Source organism: Siphateles boraxobius, unplaced genomic scaffold, assembly GCF_051911475.1.
Source record: "Siphateles boraxobius isolate OS27281-9 unplaced genomic scaffold, OSU_SipBor_1 35, whole genome shotgun sequence".
Taxonomy (NCBI): Eukaryota; Metazoa; Chordata; class Actinopteri; order Cypriniformes; family Leuciscidae; genus Siphateles; species Siphateles boraxobius.
The window spans coordinates 697,501-715,601 of NW_027508975.1; the positions used below are offsets into that span (position 1 = coordinate 697,501).

At 41.0% G+C, this 18,101-nt stretch overlaps 1 protein-coding gene and 1 long non-coding RNA gene across 2 annotated transcripts in view; both read right to left on the minus strand.

The window, feature by feature from the left end:
• med30 (mediator complex subunit 30) overlaps positions 1-18,101 on the minus strand; it is a 50,480-nt gene that overhangs the window by 22,070 nt on the left and 10,309 nt on the right. Inside the window, exon 4 of the mRNA XM_077195747.1 lies at positions 7,653-7,760. Coding sequence (XP_077051862.1) covers positions 7,653-7,760 — 108 coding nt within the window. The remainder of the gene's footprint in view (positions 1-7,652; positions 7,761-18,101) is intronic.
• Positions 3,989-6,068, minus strand: LOC143702213 (uncharacterized). Its single transcript, XR_013190409.1, has 5 exons — positions 5,887-6,068; positions 4,956-5,792; positions 4,677-4,871; positions 4,269-4,508; positions 3,989-4,068 (listed from the first exon to the last, which is right to left on the minus strand). It is a non-coding gene; the product is annotated as an uncharacterized LOC143702213 (long non-coding RNA).

Sequence of the window (18,101 nt, forward strand, 5' to 3'; positions counted from 1 at the left end):
ATTTCAGGAATTCCACTCGGCGAAGCCCATTATCAGCTGTCAATCACGCTGTCAATCAAAGTTAACCACGTCCTTATGTCATACATTTTATATCTAAATACAATCTAAACTAACGAGTTAGAAAAAAAAAAATCACCCCCCTCACAGTTGTGAGACACTCGGAACCTATCGAAAAATACAATAAAAGTCCATGGGACCAACCTGTAAAACATGAATTTATGCTGTGAAAATGGGCATTTTAACATGGGGGTCTATGGACATTTGCTCCCTTTTGGGACCTGCCCCTAGCGGATTTTCGATGTATTGCAGTTTTTCACACTTCCAGGTAGGCTTCATTTTTCAGATTCGAATGTTGCCGCTTGGTTTAAAGGCACACTATGCAGGAATTCCATTTTTGTCAAACAGCGGGAGTACTTCTATTTAACGTCACTGTCGTAAATACCACTCACGCAGAGCGTCTCTGCACTCACGGCCTGATACCTATAAAACGTTTATGTCAAGCGATTAGCCTACTTTATAATAATAAAGTTGCCTTGACCGCGTTTGATGGCTTATAACTTTTTTACATTATTGCAGTTAAATAACAAGAAAATAGCCTATAGCCTAGGCCTACTGTATAATTTAATTTGTGTTTTTTGAGTGTAATGTAAACATTCTAAAATGCCAGATGACATCAATAAAATTACATGTACGTCGCATTATTTCATAACATTGGCCGTTATTATGTCGTTAGACATGATTATTGCAATTTATCATAATAGTTTGCAAATTGCGCTCGTTTACACTATTTACAACGTGTATGCGCAACAACATACAACATAGAATGCAAGCAAGTTTACAAATAAAAAGAGATCTACTTACTAGTCCAACAACAACGCCAAGTCAGCATCATTGTTGCATTCAGGGCTGCTTTTTAGCTCTCGCCAACGTTCCTCACGCGGTCAGATTCTCGTTTCCTTTTCCTAGACTCTACCGACCGCGCTTTTTATTCGTTTTTTCCTTTGTCGAGTCTGCCATCACGTCTGAAATGCACCCTAGTTTAGTGTCTTCCATAGAGGGCGCTTTATATGTTGTTGATTTATGTGACGTCGTGTCGTAAAGCAAGTCGTGATTCTTGCGAGATTTGGCAGGGCGCCACCTCTCAAACTTGCATTGCTGGTTTTTGCATTGGTTTTGAAAGCTTTGCTATCGGGATGATTCGCCCTACTACGAGTTTGTTTACCATCGAAATTACTTTGAAGCTGTTATATTAAAGGTGCTCTAACCCATAGATATATACACTAGATGTCGCCTTGGCTACGGCAGTTCATTGGAACGAATGCGTCAATAGAGCCGCCATCATGGAACGGGAGCGCCTCCTCTTTAATGCATCTGCGTCAATGTAGGAAAAGGTCTAACGGAAATAAAATCACCATAAATCGTCATGAATGCGATTTTCTAGTTTTTTTGGTTCGTTCCAACGGTCAGACATGTATTTATCATTGAGTCCAGATAAATTTTTTAAAAAAATACAAAATTTCAAATTCTTGTGAAATGTAATCCCTTGCTGTTTGGTTTTTAGATTTCGTTCGTGTGAACATCCATACGCAGCACAAAAGTCCGGCATTATCCATGAATTCGAAGTACAGGCGGAGATAGCAGCGATACCTAGCTACAGTACTTCCTATGACAAGACCACTGTTCCAAGATGGCGGCGGTTTTGACGCATGCTTAGAACCCCAAGGCAACATCTAGTGTATATATCTATGGCTCTAAGCGATGTTGGGTGATGTCACTTCTTGTTGACATTCGAAGTATTGTCAAACAAAACGGAGGCCAGCTAGACCCTCCCTCCTCCTCATCCGCGCACTAACCCCCCAAATCCTTCTTGTCGGTTATTGGCTGGAACAGTGTGTTTTGTTTCGTGGTGCGGGTTAGCCCAGTTTGTTTTTGTTGCCGTTTGTGAAGCCTGGGGTGTCTATACAGAGAGAGACAGCATTTTTTTACAGTGTGTTCAGGGGACAGGCAGCTAGCGGATAGTGAGGAGATGTTTGAAGTATGTGACAAAAAAATGTTTGGCCTAAAAAACGTGTGACTTCGCTTAGAGCACCTTTAAGCGGGCTTGGCCAAAATTCAGAATTGGCCTCCAGAATTTGAATTGAATTGACTCCGCCCAACAGGAAGTTGAATTTGAATTGGAATGACAGGAAGTGGAATTAAATTCATGGCAATTCAAAGAAATTCCACACAGTCACACAACAGAAAGAATATGTTGAATCTCACATACATTCAGCGTTAGGAAGGTTACTTTGGAAAGTAATTGCTTACTGTTATAAGTCACCCATTATAAATGTGGTTTGGATTACTTTATTTGGATTACTTTATCAATGTAAATCAATTTCCTTTTAATTTGATTAGTAACTAATTAAATTACATATTTTACCTCAGTAATACAACTAAATACAATTACATTCATTTTGTAATTCAATAACATAATTTCATTACAGTTAACTCACTCATCCCTGCATACATTTTGTTCTAAAATATATATATATATATATATATACACATATAAACAAATGTCCACCTCAAATTGTTTTTTTCTAAAGATTTACTTCTTAAGTAATTCTGGGAAATGGAGTCATGTTCTATCATGTACCACAAAATTACAATTATAATAAATCAAACTTAATTATTTGTTCTGTGACTAGAGCTTTTAAAATTCATTGCTGGGGGAAAATATTTCCTGTTAATGTAATCTGTACAAGTAGTTCAAACTAATTTCATTTATAGAATATGTAACGCAATCATATCTGACATATACTGTAAAGCTTCATTGTTAAACACTTCACTTAAAATATCTATATGTATTTCTTAGAATTTGTTTTGAATTGCAATTCTGCCTCCTTTAATTCATATTCGAATTGTAATTCTAGATCCTGTTTCTGACATCAATTCAAATTCAATTCAAATTCAAGAATTGAATTGGAATTCAGGAGTCATTCTCAATTCATTTCTGAATTGTGCACAAGCCTGCCTTTAAGGTACAAATCTTGCATAGTGTGCCTTTAAAGAGCTTGAGCACTTAAAGTGACAGACGACATAACTGCATTATGTGCTTATAATAAACAGAATATTGTCTGGCTTTGATGTGGATGCTAACATCCTAATAGTTCTTGCTGTGAACAGTCCTTTACACCAGGGAGATTTGGCATTAAGCAAAAAAACAAAGCCAATATTGTTATGCTGCTAATGAAAGGTACAATAAAACTCACCAGAACACATACAAGATGTGTGAAGACAGACTGGTTGCGGTGATGAAGGCCGCTCGAGATTGCAAGACCATTATTCAGCCTGGACTGACAGACAGCAATTACCCCAATCGACAGATAACGAGAGCAGGGTGATCATTCAGTGACGGAACGTCCCATAAAGCAGCGGGACATTACCATACCCGCCGCTATACATCTCTCCACAACTTCACCAACTTGTTGGAGCTCCAACAGTGATGAAGGATTCACTAAATCAAGCCTGAGCTCCATTGGCAAAGCAAACGACGCACTCAATCAGCAAGACAATAGCATGACTCTATTAAAATGCGCAACCTAGCCTACAATGGGATGAGTCAGACAGCTGGTCTCCATTATGTTTCAACAAACTGACCTGAGTGCTAATTTTCAATCATGCATGGTCAAATTACTTTCATGCATGCGTCCACTTGTTCGTTCAGGCTGATGTCTATCTGTCTGTTCATCCATCAGTTCATTCATACTATACCGCTCTTTTTCTGTATTCATCTGTCCTTCCATCATCCATCATACCTCATGTTTCTATAAATCCTGTGCACATGCGTAAAAATAATCCATCAATTTATCCATTGGTCCAGGCTTTCCCAAACTGATAATTAATTAAGATATTTGTATAATTAAAAAAATATTTATTAAATATTTCATATATATAATAATTATATAATATAATTAATATAATAATGAATTAATATAACACTCTCCATCTGCTGCAGTAGCCACGCCCCAAACTCAGTAGCCACACCCCAAACTCTCCATCTGCTACAGTAGCCACGCCCCAAAACTCACTAGCCACGCTCCAAACTCTCATCTGCTATAGTAGCCACGCCCCAAACTCACCATCTGCTACAGTAGGCACGCCCTAAACTCTCCATCTGCTACAGTAGCAACTCTCCAAACTCAATAGCAACGCCCTAAACTCTCCATCTGCTACAGTAGCCACTTTCCAAACCGAGTAGCCACACCCCAAACTCTCCGTCTGACACAGTAGCCACGCCCTAAACTCTCCATCTGCTACAGTAGCCACTCCCCAAACTCTCCATCTGCTACAGTAGCCACTCTCCAAACTCAATAGCCACGCCCTAAACTCTCCATCTGCTACAGTAGCCACTGCCCAAACTTAATAGCCACGCCCTAAACTCTCCATCTGCTACAGTAGCCATGCCCCAAACTCAGTAGCCACACCCCAAACTCTCCATCTGCTACAGTAGCCACGCCCCAAAACTCACTAGCCACGCTCCAAACTCTCATCTGCTATAGTAGCCACGCCCCAAACTCACCATCTGCTACAGTAGCCACGCCCTAAAGTCTCCATCTGCTACAGTAGCCACTCTCCAAACTCAATAGCCACGCCCTAAACTCTCCATCTGCTACAGTAGCCACTTTCCAAACTGAGTAGCCACACCCCAAACTCTCCATCTGCCACAGTAGCCACGCCCTAAACTCTCCATCTGCTACAGTAGCCACTCCCCAAACTCTCCATCTGCTACAGTAGCCACTCTCCAAACTCAATAGCCACGCCCTAAACTCTCCATCTGCTACAGTAGCCACTCCCCAAACTTAATAGCCACGCCCTAAACTCTCCATCTGCTACAGTAGCCATGCCCCAAACTCAGTAGCCACACCCCAAACTCTCCATCTGCTACATTAGCCACCCCTTGAACTCTCCACCTGCTACAGTAGCCTCGCCCCAAACTCTCCATCTGCTACAGTAGCCACGCCCCAAACTCTCCATCTGCTACAGTAGCCACGCCCTAAACTCTCCATCTGCTACAGTAGCCACTCCCCAAACTCAATAGCCACGCCCTAAACTCTCCATCTGCTACAGTAGCCATGCCCCAAACTCAGTAGCCACACCCCAAACTCTCCACCTGCTACAGTAGCCACGCCCCAAACTCTCTGTCTGCTACAGTAGCCACGCCCCAAACTCTCCGTCTGCTACAGTAGCCACACCCTAAACTCTCCGTCTGCTACAGTAGCTACGCCCCAAACTCAGTAGCCACGCCCCAAACTCTCCATCTGCCACAGTAGCCACGCCTCAAACTCTCCATCTGCTACAGTAGCCACGCCCTAAACTCTCCATCTGCTACAGTAGCCACTCTCCAAACTCAATAGCCACGCCCTAAACTCTCCATCTGCTACAGTAGCCATCCCCCAAACTCAGCAGCCACACCCCAAACTCTCCATCTGCCACAGTTGCCACCCCCCAAACTCTCCATCTGCTGCAGTAGCCAGGCCCCAAACTCTCCGTCTGCTACAGTAACCACGCCCCTAACTCTCCGTCTGCTACAGTAGCCAAACCCTAAACTCTCCGTCTTCTACAGTAGCCACGCCCCAAACTCTCCATCTGCCACAGTAGCCACGCCCCAAACTCTCCATCTGCTACAGTAGCCACGCCCTAAACTCTCCATCTGCTACAGTAGCCACTCTCCAAACTCAATAGCCACGCCCTAAACTCTCCATCTGCTATAGTAGCCATGCCCCAAACTCAGTAGCCACACCCCAACTCTCCATCTGCCACAGTAGCCACCCCCCAAACTCTCCATCTGCTGCAGTAGCCACGCCGTAACTCTCCATCTACTGCAGTAGCCACACCCTAAACCCTCCATCTGCTACAGTAGCCACGCCCCAAACTCAGGTGCCACGCCCCAAACTCTCCATCTGCCACAGTAGCCACGCCCCAAACTCAGTAGCCACACCCCAAACTCTCCATCTGCCACAGTAGCCACGCCCCAAACTCAGTAGCCACACCCCAAACTCTCCATCTGCCACAGTAGCCACACCCTAATCCAGGGGTAGGCAAGTTCGGTCCTAGAGAGCCGCTGTCCTGCAGAGTTTGGCTCCAACACTGAAAAAAAACCTCACCTGCCTATAGCCTTAGTAATACTGAAGACATTGATTAGCTTGTTCAGGTGTGTTTGATTAGGGTTGGAACTAAATTCTGCAGGACAGCGGCTCTCTAGGACCGAACTTGCCTACCCCTGCCCTAATCTCTCCGTCTGCTACAGCAGCCACGCCTCAAACTTAGTAGCTATGCCCCAAACTCTCCATCTGCCACAGTAGCCACGCCCCAAACTCTCCATCTGCTGCAGTAGTCACGCCCAAACTCAGTAGCTACGCCCCAAACTCTCCATCTCTCACAGTAGCCACGCCCCAAACTCTCCATCTGCTACAGTAGCCACTCCCCAAACTCTCCATCTGCTTGGGTTAAGAGAATATATAAAGATATAAAAACTAAAATAATCCAAATAAAGCACTGCCTAAAAGAAGCTGAATATTTTATCCGTTTACTTTAATGTCCTGTGACCATCAGAGAGCTAAGAACATGTAAGTGCTGCACAGGCAGATGCTGGAGAGCTGAAACACATCTGCGCTCCACATTCTGACGCAACCTTGACCTCCCCTGAGTTTGCCATCCTTAATTCCCCCAACATGGTTTCCTCATCCAGCGTGTTATTTGCAGCTGGCTATTTGGCCGGCGAAAAGCTCCAGGGCCCTCGTCGCATGAGCATTTCCGTGCCGACTGCCTTTCATGAGCATGCTGCAGTTTTTAATAAGGCCGACTCAATGGCAGAGAGGAGTGCAGAAAAGACTGTTAGGGCCAGAACATTTCGCTTTTACTGCAAAAAGTCATAAAATCCTTGGCAGAGAGTCATCAGGTTGGTTTTCAAATATTATGGCTTCATTATTTTGCAGATATCTCAATGCATATCATGTTAAAGGACACTGTAAAAATAGATTCTGAATAAGATTTCTGAATAATTTCTGAATAATTCTGAATAATTTTTGGTATCGACAATGCAAGAGTCCAGCACTCTTTAAAGTCTTCTCCAGCACATCCCAAAAACTTTCAATGAATTTAAGGTGCAGATTCATGTGTAAAAATTATTTTTCATGCTCCTCCCAACCTTTTTTTTTTAAATATATTTCTCTTTTGTTATACATATCCTGGAATCAATGATTTTTCTTCCTACATGGTTGTTTAAGAAATGAAAAGCTACACATTCCATCGATTAGGGTTAGAAGAACTGTTACAAACATGGGTAACACTTTATTTTAACAATGTCCTTGTTACATATATTACTTACCAAAGCAGTAATTATGCAAAATCACATGCAACTAACTCTTAACCAAATCCTAATCCTACCCTAACCCTATAATAAGTACATGTAGTTGCTTTATATTACTTAGTACTTAAATATATAATTACATTGTAACAATGACACCTTATTTTAAAGTGTAACCCAAACATATAACATGCAACAAACATAAAAATTACTGCAATAATGATCCAATCATAGACTCTTAATCATTTGCATATAAATCCAAACAGCGATTGAATCTGTCAAAACTGAGCTTTTTTCTAACCTTATTAACTTCCAGTACTTCTCTCCTCTCTTCGCTGGAAGCACGCGTTTGATTGGCCATCCGGTCGTCCAGTTTCGAACTGTCATCCTCTACATAGGGGATAAGTTGCTAAAAAAGAAAGACAGAATAAAATTACCACATATCAGCTGAAGACGATATAAAATAATCAAACCCATTTCATGCTCTAACAGTCCTACAAAAAAGAATCAGGCAATGGTAAAAAACAAAACAAAAAACATCTATTAAATGTTGTAATAATATGATTTTTCGGTCAGGATGGTGTAGTTACAGGAATCTACCAGCAGGGTTAAACAAGATAAAAGATAGACCCCAAAAGTCTGGAGAGGTTTAACAATTAATTTTATTTGTGTTTCATGCTCAACTGAAGAAGAATGAAGCACTTTTCAAAACTCACCAAAGTCTCACTACACACGAGACTTGCAATCTAATGCCTTCCTGAAGAAACTTCTTGGACTAAAAATGAATGCAAAAGATATGATGGTATTTGTGTGCTGAAACATGAATTTTGTTAGTCGTGTTATCTCTAGGCAGCTTAAAAGACGAGCGGCCTGAACTTAGGGTCAAGCTGGGCTGTTATCCAAAGCTACATGAAAAATAATACGAAGGATAAAAACCACAGTTTGAATATAATGTTGTGTAAACATTTACTGTGGTGACCTACTGTCTACACAACACAAGAGCTTAAGAGATGAGATTGTAAGGTTTAACAACCTGGTGACGCCACGGTAATGGATTGTTGCATAATTCAATAGGCTTTCATCGCAGGAGAAATCAACACTTAGGTTTTAAGTCTTATAGCATAAAAGCCTCTGCTATTTTGCCCAAATAAATCACTCATCAGGCACTGCACTTTTGGCTTTCAAATGAAAAGGTTTAAATAATTTAACTTCATGAATAGTGTGAGCCCCTCGACAGCATGGACAGGGTTACAGGAAAAGCTTTGGTTCGACTCGGTTCAAATGGTTCTGCGCTCATATGCTTTCTTACATCAATAAAGTGTCTTTCTTTTTGTCATGTTCCATCATTCTGTGACCTTGCCGAACAGCCTCGCATCTCCACGGTTTAACATCACAGTGACACCTGCTGGTGTTCTGCATGAGGAGTCAGTGCGTGCAACTGAAGAAAAACACACTCACTTTCAACAAATCATGCAACGTGATTTACTAAGGTTTGCAGAAGTCAATTTACTGGCATGTGAAACAAGCCTGGCTATAATATGACTAGCTGACAAGAAATACACTTAGGAAGTTGGCATGTCCTGTGGGGTGTGGCATGTATATTTTTAAAACCTTTTTAAACTGCATGCATCTCATATTATAAGGTTTAATTATTCAATGCTGAAAAAAGCATTATTCCGCACTTGATATGCTCATTAAACCTGCGTATGTCACTATGCATCTGTGTTTTCATTATACAAACATCCAAGAACTTTGAGTTCAAGAACTACTTCCTCAAGAAATATTTTTCAATGGGAAATGAGGCGGAAAAAAATCTTCCAAGATTTTTAATGTTATTTGTGTCACTGACTATTAATGAGTTGTGAGACAGCATATTATTACAATGAAAAATAAGCTGGAGGTAAATGGGACATGACTAGTTGACGAGAAATACACTTAGGAAGTTGGCATGTATGTCCTGCGGTGTGGCATGTTATATATATATATAAACATTTTAAACAGCATTTTGCTTTTTTTATTATTATGCATGCATGCATCCATCTCAAATTATAAGGCTACTAGCCTACTTTTTAAAATAATTTGCCACAATACCATTTAAACAAAACTATTGAAGGTGACCTAAAATATACACTTCATCTTATATATTCATATACATTTGACCAAAAATCTTCATAAAATATGTTATGCTTTAACTACCCATTACAACTGAATATATTTTATATATTGAATATTGAACTATTCAAAAGTTTGGGGTTGGTAATATTTTTTAAAGTTTTTAAAATAAGTCTCAAGGTTGCATTTATTGCAATTATTAACAAAAATATTTATACAAATTTAAAGATGGTTTTCTATGTGAATAAATCTAAAACTAATTTTTCAGTGATCAAAGCTGAATTTTCAGCATTTTTACAATTCTTCAGTGTCACATTTCACATTATTTTTGAGGAAAAGAATGTTTATTTAAAATAAAAATTTAATTTAATGCACATATAAATTCTAGTTAAAGAAAAAAATCATACTGACCCCAAACTTTTGAGAGGTAATGTAAATCTGCACAATTCTAGCTGAAAGGTCAGACAGCAGTGCATATGTAACGGCTTAAATGATCTATAATTTCAGCGGGAACAGAAGAATCAAGTCCTGCTTTCTGAATCACTCGTGGCTCTGCGGCTCTACAGAACAGACTTTACAGGCTTCAGGCCGTCACATGCCAAGAAGGAAAAATCTGATCATATGAAATGCAAGGGAGGGAGAGAGAAAAGCCGCTGGCAGGATTGTCAAGCTAGGGAGTGAATGCAGAAAACCACGGGCGAGTGACTGGCCAAGGAGAGAGAGAGAGAGAGAGAGAGAGAGAGAGAGAGAGAGAGAGAGAGAGAGAGAGAGAGAGAGAGAGAGAGAGAGAGAGAGAGAGAGAGAGAGAGAGAGAGAGAGAGAGAGAGAGAGAGAGAGAGAGAGAGAGAGAGAGAGAGAGAGAGAGAGAGAGAGAGAGAGAGAGAGAATAGGGAGTTCTATAAAAAGAACTATATATAGAGAGAGAATAGAGAGAGAGAGAGTTCCGATGACAGTTGGCAGCAAAAATATGAGCTCCTGATATCAACAACATTTTTGCCAGAAAATGTAAGTTTTTTATGACTCAATCTGTAATTATATGATTGAAAACTTAACTGTGAACAAAAGAGGCAGAAGATTTTGAAGGTAAGACCTCTGAAAACGATTTAATTTTTTTGTCATCACCTAAAAACTGCATAAAAACTCAACATATCAAGCTAACTGCTAGCCGAGCTAACATTCCGTGGCAGTTAATTCAGTTGAGAACAACATGGGCCTACCTAAAGCAGAGGCATTTTTCAAAAATGAAGAAGAGCTGGAGATAATATATCCAGCAGAAGTTAAATCTACTAAAGATAAGAAAAGGATGAAAGAGATGATCCTGAGAGAGAACCAAGAGTTACTGCTGTCTGACTACAGTGGAGCAGAAGACAACAGAGTCCGGTGTAACCTGCTGTTCTTCACTGAACACCCATCAGCCTGGCACACCATCCTCAGCTCTGCCATGACATGTAGAAGAAAAGGAGGCGTCAGCAAAGGCAGACAACTCACTCTGGAAGGAGACAACGACACAAAGCTGATTGTGAACCTCTATCATAACGGAACAGTCATGGTCCAGGGACCAGAAACCAGCCTTAATGAATTCCAGAAGAACTTCAAAAATCTTAAAGTGGAGGTTCAGAAGATTAAGAAAGATCCTGAAGTGAAGAGAAGCACAGAAGAGGGACTCTACAACACAACGGACACAAACATTGACCCAGGCTCAAGAACTTCTCTGACAGACAGACATATCAGCACTCCTGCGTCTCCCAAGATAAAGGCCTTGAGAGACAACATCGCAGAGCTGGAGCAGGACTATTACTTGTTTAAAGAGGAAACTACCAACAACATCCACCAGCTCCTGAATATGTCCAGCCATCACAGCATTCAACAACTACAACAGCTCTGCTCGGCCGTTAAACATCTGGAGGAGGCCAATCAGGAGCTGCGACAGGAGCTGAGGAGGGTGAGAGAGGAGCTGGGTAGAAGAGAACAACACGGCCACACACTGGAGAGACTGCTGGAAGAGACCAGAAACCAGCTGCACACAAAACAACATCAGCAGTGTGTCAGCACTCAAACACACAGCGCCTCCACTCCTGAACGCATCCCAACATCAGCAGTGTCAGCACACACAAAAAAGAGCTCCTTCACTCCTGAACGCATCCCAACCACAGCTCAACATCAGCAGTGTGTCAGTACACCATCACTGAGCTACTTCACTCCTGCAACCCCACAATCTCATCAAGCCCCTCAGAGGAAAGTCAACAGAAACATCACACCATACCGTCCACCAACTACAACACCATCCACGAGCACCGGCAGAGATCAGGCGAGTAAAGACAACATCGTCATCCTCTGTGACTCCAACGGCCACCATCTTGACCACAGACGTCTGTTTCCGGGCAGATCGGTGAAGAAGTTCTGGTGTCCCACCTCACACTCTGCTTTGAGACTGCTGCGAGAGGGAGTGCTGGGCGCACCGTCACACATCATTCTTCACACCGGAACAAACGACATCAGTGCAAGGGTGGACGTCACAAAAGCCCTGTCCAACGTGGTGAAAACAGCCAGCAGGATCTACCCGGGAGCCAAGGTCATCATCTCAACCCTTCTACCTCGCAGAGACGTCCCTCAAAGGATCATCAACACAATCAACGCGGAGATAGCCAACATCTGTGCTTCAATGCCGAACGTTCACATAGCCAACCATCAGCGCATCACCCATGAGCATCTGTATGACCGTATCCACATCCATCGAGAGGGCATGAGACTGTTCGCAAAAACCATCAAGGAGTCAGCCCTGAAACGCCCTCAGATAACACCCCCTGAGCGCGAGTCAGTCAGACAGACGGACAGCTACACCGCTGTAGCGGCAGGAACAGGTAGAGCTGACACCACTGACCTGATCCAGATCAAACACATGCTGCAAATTATATGTGACAATATGTTAGCTTAAATACTCATAGTGTGTCTGTCAAGAATGATCGTTATTTCTTAATCACTTTTTTTTTTTTTTATTTTTTTTTTTTTTATTCAATGTGTAAAATTGACCGACTCACCATACTTCTATATATCCTCTATATTACCTTTCTGATTGATTAATCTATATTTTAAAACATGATTGGGTCATGAATTTCATACATTTTTCTGGTAAATCCAATATTCGTCAATGTCATCGTTTAAAATAACATGCTATAACATTCAGGGGATGTTCTCTTCTGCTTTTGGGGAGAAAACTACTAACCCTGATTTTGTAAATATTGTATATAGTTCAGACATAATTATATTACTTGAGACATGGTGTCGTTTAGACTCCAAAATCTGCACTCCTCCAAACTACAGAGAGCTACGAATCCCTTCAATCAAACAGCCTAATATTAAAAACGGAAGAGATTCAGGAGGAATCATAGTTTGGTTTAAAGACCATCTGTGGCATTATATTCAGCCTGTGAAAAAAGGGAAAACACATATGTGGTTAAAACTTCAAAAAGAGCTTTTGTGTTTAGATGAGGACATGTACCTGTGTGCCACATATATCCCCCCATATGAGTCTCCTTATTATAATGAAGACATCTTCCCAACCCTACAGTCAGAGATCGTTTACTTTCAATCTCTAGGATCAGTTCTGTTAATGGGGGATCTGAACGCTAGAACGGGGAAGGAAGCGGATTACATTACCTCAGATGGAGACAAATATATTAACAACTCACATATATATCAACGGAAACAATTTACGAAGGCACGTCAGAATTATGACAACACGATAAACAGGCACGGAAAACAAGTCCTACAGCTCTGCAAAAGCCTGGGTCTGTATATAGTTAACGGCAGAACAAAGGGAGATTCTCTGGGTCGGTTCACCTACTGCTCATATCTGGGCAGCAGCGCAGTAGATTACGCCATCACTGATGTAGACCACAGTAAAGTCAACTATTACACCGTAATGCCACAGCTGCCATTATCAGACCACAGTCACACAGTCCTCAGTCTGAACAGATCCGGGAATCTCCGGCCTTCAGATCCGAAGGTTAAACTGCACCCCCTCCCCTCCACGTTTATATGGGGTAAAGACAGTCCTGCCCAGTACGAAGCCCAGCTCCACAGCACCCGGGTCCAGAACATGATAGATTCATTTCTGTCTAAGTCATTTAGCGAAGAGAAGAAAATGATAAATTTAGCAACCCATCAATTAAACGAAATATTTTCTACATTGGTCAGAAAAGCCCTGAGAAAAAGAAAAAATTATAGATGTAAGAAAGAAATTGCAAAAGATGGTTGGTTTGATAAAGAGTGCCAAAAATTAAGAAAAGAATTAAGATCATTATCAAATATAAAACACAGAGACCCTGCAAACCATCAAACACGAGACAAATATCAGCAAACCCTCAAAACATACAAGTCAACACTAATACAGAAAAAAGCAGATCACATGAAAGCAAAGCTTAATAAGATTGAGGAGGCAGTAGATCAGAATTCTTTTTGGGAATTATGGAATAAATTAGATAAATCAAAAGAACCTAAACACATTCCCATCTATGACCCAAACATCTGGACCGAACATTTTGAAAAACTCTATTCCCAAAACGAACCAACCCTTACCCAAAAACACCTGACCTCCCAACTCCATAACCTGGAACGCACTGTAAAAGACCAGCTAAACCATTTAGACCAGCCCATATTACTAATTGAACTAACAGACAAGATAAAATCCCTAAAAAACAAAAAATCCTGTGGCATGGATTTAATATCAAATGAGATGCTGAAACACAGCAACCCCAAACTGAAAGATGCAATCCTCAAATTATTCAATCTTTTATTAAAATCAGGACACTTCCCTGAGATATGGAAAGAAAATTTGATTACACCAATCTTTAAACAGGGTGAGAAGTACGACCCAAATAATTACAGGGGCATCACAGTGAGCAGCAACCTGGGCAAACTCTTCTGCTCCATCATCAACGACAGGCTAGTTCAGTTCCTCCAACAACACAAGATCCTTAACAATTCTCAGATTGGATTTATGCCTAAACAGAGAACATCAAATCACATTTACACACTTCACACAGTCATACAAAAACACGTCCAACAAACAAAACAAGGGAAAATATTTGGCTGCTTCATTGACTTTAAAAAAGCCTTTGATTCGGTATGGCATAATGGACTTTTACTAAAACTAATCCAAAGTGGAATAGGAGGAAGGACATATGACATTATAAAGGACATATACAACGGGAACAAGTGCGGGGTTAAAATTAATGACAAACGTACTGATTATTTCAGTCAAACTAAAGGAGTCCGTCAAGGCTGCAGCCTCAGCCCGACTCTCTTTAATATCTATATTAATGAATTGGCATCAGCACTTGAGAAGTCCTCTTGTCCCGGTCTGACCCTCGAGGACAGAGAAATCAAAAGCCTCCTGTACGCTGATGATCTTCTGCTGCTGTCTCCTCATGAAGAGGGTCTGCACCAAAGCCTCTCGCTTCTGGACCAGTACAGCAGCGACTGGGCCTTACCCATCAACATGGACAAGTCCAAAATCATGATCTTTCAGAAAAAACCTCGCCTTACTGACAAAAAATATAAATTTACACTTGGGGGAACAATTCTTAATCATGTCACCTGCTATAATTATTTGGGTCTGACAATCTCAGCTTCTGGAAAATTTGACACGGCAATAAAAGATCTGACTGATAAAGCACGTAGGGCTTATTACAGTATAAGAAAACCCCTGTTCAAATTTAACCCACCTATTAAACTGTGGCTGAAAATCTTTGACAGCATCATCAAACCCATCCTTCTTTACGGCTGTGAAATCTGGGGCCCAAAATTTAAATTAAATTACGAATCCTGGGACAAAACCCCCGCTGAAATTTTCCACCTTGAGTTCTGCAAGAACATCCTGGGAACTCACAGAAACGCTCCAAGTCTGGGTTGCCGGGCAGAATTAGGCAGATTCCCTCTCCTATCCGAAATCCAGAAGAGAGCCGTAAAGTTCTGGTTTCATCTATCAGATGCGCAGACAAAGAGTTACCATCACTGCGCTCTCAGATACAGGGCAGGACACACAGAGAGTGACCCCATGCGATATTTAGTGGAAAAACACCAACTCAATTCATCAATTCAATTTAGACACTCAAAAGTAAAAGAAATAGGGAAAATAACCAAAGAAGAATACATACACGATTGGCAGATAAAGGTCACACAATTACATAAATTACAATATTTCCACAAAATAAAGTCCGATTATAAATTGGCACCATACCTGACTGATATCAGTAACTATGGTCAGAGAAAGCTCCTGACAAAGTATCGCATTAGTGACCACAGTCTGTGTGTGGAGACGGGCCGACACAAGCAGAGCTGGAGAGAGAGAGAGCTCAGACTGTGTTCACACTGCACTGATGGAGTCGTAGAGGACGAGCTGCACTTCCTCACCGAGTGCAGCAAATACAAAAACATCAGAGACGCTTATTTTACACAAATAGCACAGATTATACCTCAATTCCAACAAGAGAGCCTCATAAACAAACTGTCTTATATTTTGGGAGAGAAAGAAGAGTGTATTCAGCTGGCAGCGCAGTATGTGTCCTCCTGCCATCATATGAGGGAGAAGGGCTGAACCCTCTTTTCCATTAAACTGCTCTCTGTACTTATTTTTGTTATTGTATATATTTTTGTTATTTTATTTATTGTGATATATTTATGCATAATATTGAAATGTTTTTTTTTTTTATTGTTCACTTTTATGTATCTACATATATGTTTATAGATTACTATTGCTTTGGCAATATTGTGCTACTTTACACAGTCATGCCAATAAAGCTCAATTGAATTGAATTGAGAGAGAGAGAGAGAGAGAGAGAGAGAGAGAGAGAGAGAGAGAGAGAGAGAGAGAGAGAGAGAGAGAGAGAGAGAGAGAGAGAGAGAGAGAGAGAGAGAGAGAGAGAGAGAGAGAGAGAGAGAGAGAGAGAGAGAGAGAGAGAGAGAGAGAGAGAGAGAGAGGAGATTTTCAACTGAAACATGAACACAAACACACACCAAAGAGATCTAAACGAACCAAAAACAGGACATGATGTCACAAGATGTGACCCTAAAAATGACAGTGGCAAATCGCCCCTTATACCCTTAAATAGGGCACTTGAGTCGACAGCCATTTGTAGTGGCAACCGAAACCACGGTAGATGTTATCAAATGCACTCATTCAATCCCATAATGCACTGCAATAAAAAGTGTACAACCGATTTATGCTCAGAATACCCATAATGCACTGCAGCCTGCAGTTGAATCATTCATCCATCCGTTTTCCAAACTACCGGTCCAATTTGGCTATAGCGTATAAATTCCATTAATTAAGGTTTAAATATGCTAGTTTTCAAGATGAATAGAGTTCAAGATAAATCTTTTTTTATTACTACTGGAGCTGCCAGTTTGCTAAGTTTCAAACTATTATTAAACGGCAAGCACAAACTATGCAAAAAGCGGCACTCAGTGTCCGAATTCCCTCTCTCGTTCTCACTCACTCCCTCAAGTGGACTATATTAGTGGAGTAAATGTAGGGAATAGTGAACGAGGGTTGTAGGAGGCGAATTCAAACATATCTCGGGTTTTTCTCATCATAGTCACAATGTTTCCTATGACATTTCTGTGCAGGCATCAGAACCACGTCTCCACACAGCAGATCTTCATTTGTGTGTTTTAGAGGAATTCCTGCTGCTGTTTTCACTCCTTTACACATTATATAAGCTCTTAATGAATCCCAGCTGGTTAAAATACCATCATATGTAGCTACACACACACACACACAAGCAGCGCATTTATTCCAGAACACAGCATTGTATTGGATGTTCGGTAAGTTCCGTCACCAAACATACGTAATAAAAGCTGACCAATCAGGTTGTGAACATATCTCTATGAGTTTAAGTTCGGTCTCTTTAGGTTCAGCGTTAAAATGCCGATGTGAACGCGATAAACGGACCAGGAATAAATGTTGGGGGGGGGGTTTGGTCCAAACTAAGCAAGCCAAGTGAAACAAACTACAAGTGTGAACACAACCATCAGAGACGCATCTTTTTCGGCAACACTTGATGCATTAATACTAACACTTTCTTCTCTTTTCTCTTCTATTCTATATCTATTTAAAAAAATATATACATACAGGTCCTTCTCAAAAAATTAGCATATTGTGATAAAGTTCATTATTTTCCATAATGTAATGATAAAAATTAAACTTTCATATATTTTAGATTCATTGCACACCAACTGAAATATTTCAGGTCTTTTATTGTTTTAATACTGATGATTTTGGCATACAGCTCATGAAAACCCAAAATTCCTGTCTCAAAAAATTAGCATATGATGAAAAGGGTCTCTAAACAAGCTATTAACCTAATCATCTGAATCAACTAATTAACTCTAAACACCTACAAAAGATTCTTGAGGCTTTTAAAAACTCCCAGCATGTTTCATTACTCAAAACCGCAATCATGGGTAAGACTGGCGACCTGACTGCTGTCCAGAAGGCCATCATTGACACCCTCAAGCAAGAGGGTAAGACAGAAAGAAATTTCTGAACAAATAGGCTGTTCCCAGAGTGCTGTATCAAGGCACCTCAGTGGGAAGTCTGTGGGAAGGAAAAAGTGTGGCAAAAAAACGCTGCCCA